At 44.6% G+C, this 8,047-nt stretch overlaps 1 protein-coding gene across 2 annotated transcripts; it reads right to left on the minus strand.

The window, feature by feature from the left end:
• Positions 1-1,119: 1,119 nt before the first annotated feature.
• On the minus strand, positions 1,120-7,734 carry fbxo3 (F-box protein 3). 2 transcript variants are annotated; one of them, XM_050066318.1, is made up of 12 exons: positions 7,589-7,734; positions 6,794-6,883; positions 6,472-6,635; positions 6,122-6,236; positions 5,784-5,988; positions 4,224-4,269; positions 3,775-3,859; positions 3,545-3,667; positions 3,354-3,469; positions 3,160-3,267; positions 2,891-2,973; positions 1,120-2,709 (listed from the first exon to the last, which is right to left on the minus strand). In XM_050066318.1, the coding sequence occupies exons 1-12, from the start codon at positions 7,681-7,683 to the stop codon at positions 2,566-2,568; spliced, it is 1,374 nt and encodes a 457-aa protein (XP_049922275.1). In that variant the 5' UTR covers positions 7,684-7,734; the 3' UTR covers positions 1,120-2,565. The 2 variants fall into 2 exon arrangements, with proteins under 2 accessions (XP_049922275.1, XP_049922274.1); XM_050066317.1 differs by having other exon boundaries at positions 1,120-2,712; positions 7,589-7,733.
• Between the last annotated feature and the right edge of the window lie 313 nt (positions 7,735-8,047).

Genomic DNA, 8,047 nt, shown 5'->3' on the forward strand with positions numbered 1-8,047 from the left:
TTAATGAGAATGAGATGGATGTGAGGTCACAATGACTTTCAACTTCATTGAATTCTTATTGGCACATCCTTCACTTAGAGTAGACGTTTGTGCCAAATTTGAAAAAATTCTTTCGGGCCCTTTTGAGATATTGCAGTCATGAGAATGAGACGGACACAAGGTCACAATGAGCTTGACCTTTGACCTTCAACCACAACATTATAATCTGTTTATTCTTCAGTCAAGGTAGACGTTTGTGTCCAATTTGATAAAATTGCCTCAAGCTTGAGAAATCACACGAATGAAACAGACTACGTCATAGTGACCTTGACAACCAAACACTTAACACTTCATCATTGAGTCAAAGTGGATGTATGTGCCAAATTTGAAAAACTCCCAAGGCCTTCTTGAGATATTGCTTTAATGAGAATGAGATAGATGTGAGCTCACAGTGACCTTTGGCTTTGAATTCAGCACATCCTTCACTTCAAGTGAACTTTTGCGCCAAATTTGAAAAAATTCCCTCAAGCTATTCTTGAGATACCATGTTCACAACAATGAGACATAAGGTCACAGTGACCTTGACCTTTGACCACAAAATCTAATCAGTTTATTCAGTCCCAATGGACGTTTGTGCCAAGCTTTAAGAAATTCTCTTAAAGTTTATCAATTTCACAAGAATGAGACAGACAAGGTCACAGTGACCTTTGACCATCAAACACTAATCAGTTCATTGTTGAGTCCCAGTGGATGTTTGTGCTAAAGCTGAATTCCTTTCTCCATTCTCAAGATACTGTTTTCACAATCATGGGACGGACGGACAACCCGATAACGTAACACCTTGTCCATGGCTGTCGCAGACAGAGGTACATAAAGTGGATTTTTTTCAAGGTATTCCAGTACTTGATTTCCCCCCACACAAAATTCAAGCACTTCAAGGACCTTGTGTAAACCCTGTTAATAACTTATGATCTTAAGAGTTTAAAAGAATTCTCTCGGCTTCTTCACATTTACAGTTTGTTTACAACATTCCATCGGCTGGTCTAGTGATGGTCATGAAACTGTATCACAACCAGGTGTGTTATCCCTGATGACATCACCAGCGTGGTCATGTGACAGTAAACAGCGAGTCAGCAGCGATCAATATTTGTTATTTATTTAACCCAAAAACATACAAAACAAACCCACCAATCACATCAGAAAGTGACGACACGTCCCCGTGCTGCACTGAGCCGAGGACAGAAAAGAATCCTGTCATGAAACTCAAGATTTAAAGAAAAAAACGTGAAGCACAAAACACGACCAGGAAACACTCGTAACAGCCTCCCCCTTCAAAGTAAAAGCCCAGTTTCTTCTAGATAATCACACTGCGCCTGCCGGGTGGAGAAATGAAAGCTCTGCAGGAGGAAAACCACCACCATCAGACTCGTTTCCACTGCCAGAACATCTGCTTCTCACTTAACTGACATTTGGGCCGCGAATCATGATTGGTTGAGCAGATGTGATGTCACAAATCAGGAAGTGGAAAAAAGGATTTCAAAGTTTTTAAAGTTTCAGGCAGCACAACCTTTAATAATGATGCAGGACAGACTGGATGTGGCCTCGAAGTGTCCAGTAAGCACCGCTGTGAGCTCCGAACGTGACGCTAACACAACACGTGTTCCAACGTCTTTATTCTCTGGATTTTAGCAGCTGGACGACGTTTAGTGTTTTTAGTACGGACATAGTTGTTGGTCGGTGACGATTCAGCAATATGAAAGAAATTAAATCCTTATGTAAACTCCCCTTTTTCCATTACATCATCAGGAAACAGTCATAATGTTTAGACAAAAAAGTCGTAATGTTTTGAGAAAGTGTTTAGTGTTTAGAGAAATAATTTGTATATTTTTGTCACAACTTCACGAGGAAGCTGGTGTGCGTCAGCGTTTCAGAGTTAATCTGACAGAAATTCAAATCCCGATTTCATTTTAGTGAAGTCCTTAATCAGAAGCTACAGCCAGCTAGAAACTGTCCCTTTAACAAAATGTCTCGTTATGTTTTCTAAAGTTCGGGCTGAGTGACGTCCCGTATTTGAGACGGTTTGGTTCCTGCAGTGGAAAAGAGCTTAGAGATAATTTAAAGGAGAACCTTCTGATGGCTCTTCCAGAACCACTGCAAATCTCTACCAAAAAATATTTAGCTTTTTACTTGGAGCAGAAACAGTTGACACAACTCGGCGTTTTCAATGTCTAATCTGGAGGTCGCAGCGACCGCCGAACTCAACTGGGCGCCACAAATAATCCCACAAAGCAAAGGAGAGGACGATGACACCACTGTCCCGTCCTCCCTGTCTGAGCTTATCCAACTGTTTGATACTGTAACAAGAGAACTCAAAGAAAACTGCACCTCATTCACATTGTTTCGTTTCATTCGTTTAATTGGCAGCTGGAAGTCGACGCGACTCTGTCCCACGTATGGCTCTGGTTACCGGTCCCAGAATTCCCTGCTGTCTGTCAACCATTCAGGTTTTCATTGTCATCCATCAGACCTGAATAACTGACAGTCTCGTCTGGTTGCCTCGACAACGCTGTGCGTGGGTGCTCGAGGTCAGATGTGTCGAGGGCACCACGCTCCCTCCAAGGCGGCCATGTTGATTCCCCTCAGGTCGCTAAAGTCGTCGCCGTCTCCGTCACAGTACTCGCCGTCGCCATCGTCGTCATCGAAGCGAGTTGTGTAACTGGTCGCTGCCTTCTGCTGCAGAGATATGAAGACATCATTTTTAGTTGTGTCAAAAAAAAGTCATTGCACGAAAAAAGTTGCAATGTTTTGAGAAAACAGATGTTGATGACAACACTGAAATTATTTAACTGTAAACAACTTTATTTTTTAATCATAAATTTAAAATCGCGATTTGTCGTGTTAGAATTTTTACCGTTCGAACCACCGGCTCTCTGAAGGGCGGGCAGACCATGTGGAAGCGAGGTATGGCCACGTGGAAAACTTCCTCTTTGTTGGCTGTGAGACAAACAAAGATCAAAACAACAACGGAACACTGCGTGGCTTCTGTTTTTAGCTGCGTCACAGTAACAGAGCCGCGGCCACCGCCACGAAAACATCGTACGAACAGAGGAAGCAACTGTTCCTGTGACGCAGCTGCAGGCTCCATACAGACACACAGGTACAAGAGTTAACAGACGTTACCCAGTCTGTGGAAAGTGTAGTGACCCTCCATGTACTCTGACGGGGTGGAGAAGGTGGTGCAGCTGGCGTACTCGTGGACCTTCCCTGGTGTCATGACGGGAAACTCTCCTGTGGGCACAAACACAAATTCAGGAGGTCATATCAGCCACTCCCAGTCGAGGTGTATGGGTGGTCATGTGATGCGAGCAGCGTACCGACCACGCCGGGACCCTGAACTTCCTCCACATTGCCGTCGGAGGTGGTGATTTTCCAGTAGCGACTGTCGAGCTGACAGGCAGCTTCGGGCGAAGCGCTGCTCGACATCTCTATCCTGAGAACACACACTCGTTAAAACACATGTACTGTGTGTGGAGACAGACAGACAGACAGACAGACAGAGAGGTACCTGATGCGGTAGGTGAAAAAGAAGTGTGGAGGGTGGACGGAGGAAAGCTCAGGCAGGAAGGAGGTAGAAACAGAGACAGTGATGTCCCCGGTGGTCGCCACGCAACCCTTATCATGCACATACCTGCAGACACAGGTTAGCATCGGTGAAGTCATTTTACAGATCATTTACTAACGACCATGGTTAGCAGGAGGAACACCTGAGAGCGGGTCTGTATGCACATGTGTTACCTGAAGATCTGGTCTCTGATGATTGGGTATTCTCCGGTGACGACGTTCTGGACGTACGCCGTGAACCACTCTAAGAAACAGGAACCTAAACACACCAACACACACAGTTTGTCCCCTGTGCAGAATCCCATCCACATTTCCATCATTTCTAACATGGCCACAGCAAACAACTTCTTCCTAAAGTGCTGGCAGGTGTCTGACGAGTAAAGTTAATAGACGTGGTTCATTAAAACTTTTTAAAGTCAAAGGTGAGCTGAATGATGCGTCAGCAGCTCCTGCTCACAGTGTATCCTTCAATGTCCACACACCTCTCACTGGACCACTGTGATACTGAGGAAAACTTAAAAACATTAGGATTCTCAGGCAGGTTCAGCAGCCTCTTCTATCTTTTCTAAATGGACGTTTCTTAACACTAATCAAGTGTAAAGCACACTGATAAACCAACAGACCTGTGATGAACATGTCGATGGCCGAAGGATCCTGAGCTGTCTGATCCTGAAAGACAAAGACATGAAAACATGGTCTGATTAAACCACTGTTGTACTCTGACCTTTGACCTTTTGGATATAAAATGTCAACAGGTCATCATTTTATCCTGTTAGATGTCTGTGTGACGTTCAGTCAAAATCTTGGGTTATGGCCAAAAACATATTTTGTGAGGTCACACTGACCTTAAACCTTTGACCACAAAATTTTAACGAGTTCATTCTGGAGTCCAAGTGTATGTTTGTGCCTAATTTGAAGAAATTTCCTCCAGGCATTCTTCGGATACCGCATTCACAAGAACGCACAGATGAGGTCACAGTGATCTTGACCCTTTACCATCAAATTCTAATCTGTTCATCCTAGACCAAACATGGATGTTTCTGCCAAATTTCAAGAACTTCCCTCAAGGCGATCTTGAGATACTGTGTTCATGAGAATAAGATGGATTCAAGGTCACAGAGACCTTGACTTTTGATCACCAAAATCTAACCAGATCATTATTGAGTCCAAGTGAACGTTTGTGCCAAATTTGGAAAAGCCCCCTCAATGTGTTCTTTAGATATCACACTCACAAGGATGAGATGGATGCAAGGTCACAGTGGTCTTGACCTTTGACTACCAAATTCTAATCACTTCATCAATAACTCAAAGCAGACGTTTGTGCCAAATGTGGAAAAACTCCCTCAAGGTGTTCTTGAAAATATCACTTTAACTAGGATGAGATGGATGCAAGGTCACAATGAGCTTGACCTTTCACAAGCAATATCTAATTATTTCATCGTTGAGTCTAATCAGACATTTGTGCCAAATTTGGGGGGAAAAAAATGCTCAAAGTGTTTGACATATCACATTTAAAAGAATGGAATCAAAGGGCAACTTGAGAACATAATGCCTCTGGTCACAGCAAGCGGGCATTTGGGGGGAGAAAATCCCTTACGGTGTTTTTTGAGATATAGCATTCACAAGAATGGGATAGGTGAGGTCACAGTGACTTTCACCTTTGACCACTAAAATCTAATCAGGTCATTGCTGAATCCAAGTGAACGTTTGCACCAAACTTTGGAAAAGCCCCCTAAATGTGTTCTTTAGATGTCACACTCACAAGGATGAGATGGATGCAAGGTCACAGTGATCTTGACCTTTGACTACCAAATTCTTATCACTTTATCAGTAACTCAAAGTGGTCACTCTGACCTCTAACCATCAAAACTGAATAAGTTCATTGCAGAATGAATGTTTGTGCCAAATTTGGAAAATTTCCTCAAGCTGTTCTTGACTTATTGTGTTTACAAGAACGAGACAGGTGAGGTCACAGTGACCTTTGACAACAAAATTCTAATCGCTTCATTTTTGAGTCCAAGTGAACGTTTGTGCCAAATAAAAAATGACTCACTCATGGTGTTCTTGGGATTTTGCATTCACAAGGATGGGACGTACGAACATATGGATGGACCCGAAAACATGGTGCGTCTGACCACGGCTATAAAAGGTTTGGCTTCACTTAGCAGGAAGTGGTTACGTACGGGGCAGGGGTAGAAGCTCTCGAACATCCTGCGTCCCTCGGCGGGCTCCAGAGCCATGTACTGGCTGAGTCCAGTGTGGAAGCAGAAGGTGAGCGGCAGGCAGCGTCTCATTCCCTTCCTCTGCTGGAAGCCTCCGGCCGCCGTCTCCACGTCCAGCAGCACCTCCGACCGGTAGTGGTTAGACAGGGACATGCTGCCCATCAGCCTGGGGACACACAGACAGGTGGTGGTTAGACAGGGACATGCTGCCCATCAGCCTGGGGACACACAGACAGGTGGTGGTTAGACAGACAGACGGACGGACAGAGTCAGGGAGGGTCCACCAGACAGATACCGACCCTGGGATCACCAGCTTCTGTCCGTTGTGGATGCGGTACGAGCAGCGGTAGTCGTCTGGGAGTCTGCAGCCGATCTGGGCCTCGATGTCGTTTAGCTCCACCTCTGTGGCGCCCTCTGGAGTAAAAAACAAACGCACCACAGAACATTCTATCTTTAACATAACCAGTGACGGAGATTCTCATCTTCACACAGTAAAAGTGTGAATATAAATACACTGCTCAAACAAATAAAGGTCACAGTCGAACAGGAAGTCACGAGGACAGCTGGACACTGGCCAAGATACATGTGTGTGTGTGTGTGTGTGTGTATACATATGCGAAACACTTGTTTGACATCACTGGTTAGGGACCTTTGAGTGATGTGATCATACGTGGACACCTCTGCTGCAGGAAGGCCTTCAGCTGCTCCCAGGCTCTCTTCAGTACAGGGTAGTACTGCATGTAGCGGCCCAGGTCTCTGTAGTACTGTCTGAACAGACCGTACCAGGACACGCCGCTCTGCTGCCGCTCCGCACTGCAAACACACACACACACATTCAGAAAGCTGAATCTGATCTGATGACGGAGCTAAGCTAAGCTAAGCTAAGCTAAGCGACGCTAAGCTAAGCTAACAACATCCTGACTCCTCCTCCTCCGACAGGTAGTCGCGGATGGGTTGAAGGAAGTACTCACTCTGTCAGCAGCCAGTGTTTGGAGCACAGGGACTTCCACAGTGGGTTGTGTTTGGACAAGTCGTTGAGCCTCCTGCTGACATAACTACAGCTACACACACACACACACACACACACACACACACACACACACACACAGACTTCGGTTATTACGTCACCAGGTTTTCTTTGACTGTTTTATGGGATAATAAATTCAAGGAAGTATCAGTACTTGTATTAAAGTGTTTAATTCAAGGAAGTATCAGTACTTGTATTAAAGTGTTTTTACTCTGAGGTATCAGTACTTGTATTAAAGTGTTTTTACTCTGAGGTATCAGTGCTTGTATTAAAGTGTTTTACTCTGAGGTATCAGTACTTGTATTAAAGTGTTTTACTCTGAGGTATCAGTACTTGTACTGCAATAAATAAACACTTCCTGTTTATGACGTAAACACAGCGATAAGAACGCAACGTCGTTCAGTCTCAACAAACGTCAACAGTTAGCATGTGTTAGCAGGCGGCTAAGTGAAGACCGGATGTTTACGTCATTAAAGCAGCTGATGGTGACTAATGACAGCGACTCATTAACACTCAGTGTAATTAACCCTTTGTGCTGTCAGCTGACAGTTTCTCTGTCCTCTCCTGTCTCCTGTAAATCTGCACCATATTATCAGCTAACGTTAGTGCACATGCTAGGCTAGGCTAACGACCTGCTCCTGCTCTGTTTACGGACAAACAAACATTGTTTACTGTCCCCGCCTCTCTCCGGTGTTCCGGTGTGTGGCGGACGGACCGGGCCACGGGATCAGGTACGTACTGGATCAGGTCCCTGAAGCTCAGGAAGGACAGGATGTGCAGCAGCGGGTCTGAGGGAAGCTGATCCATCCGGAGCTCCGTGTTAGCTGCTGCCATTGTTAGCAACACTTTGTTCTTCTTCTACTTCTTTTTAACCGGCAGCGTCAGAGCCACGTCACGGCGCATGACTGCCACCTGCTGGTGTGGACGGTCAACCACAGTTAGCAAAAGAAACGAGACTGATTAGGACAAGGCCTGTGTTCTTTAGTTTATTACTGATACCTCAGAGTAAAAATGCTCCATTACAATACAAGTACTGATACCTCAGAGTAAAAATGCTCCATTACAATACAAGTACTGATACCTCAGAGTAAAACACTTTAATACAAGTACTAATACCTCAGAGTAAAACACTTTAATACAAGTACTGATACCTCAGAGTAAAACACTTTAATACAAGTACTAATACCTCAGAGTAAAA

The sequence above is a fragment of the Epinephelus moara genome, chromosome 16, assembly GCF_006386435.1.
Source record: "Epinephelus moara isolate mb chromosome 16, YSFRI_EMoa_1.0, whole genome shotgun sequence".
NCBI lineage: Eukaryota > Metazoa > Chordata > Actinopteri > Perciformes > Serranidae > Epinephelus > Epinephelus moara.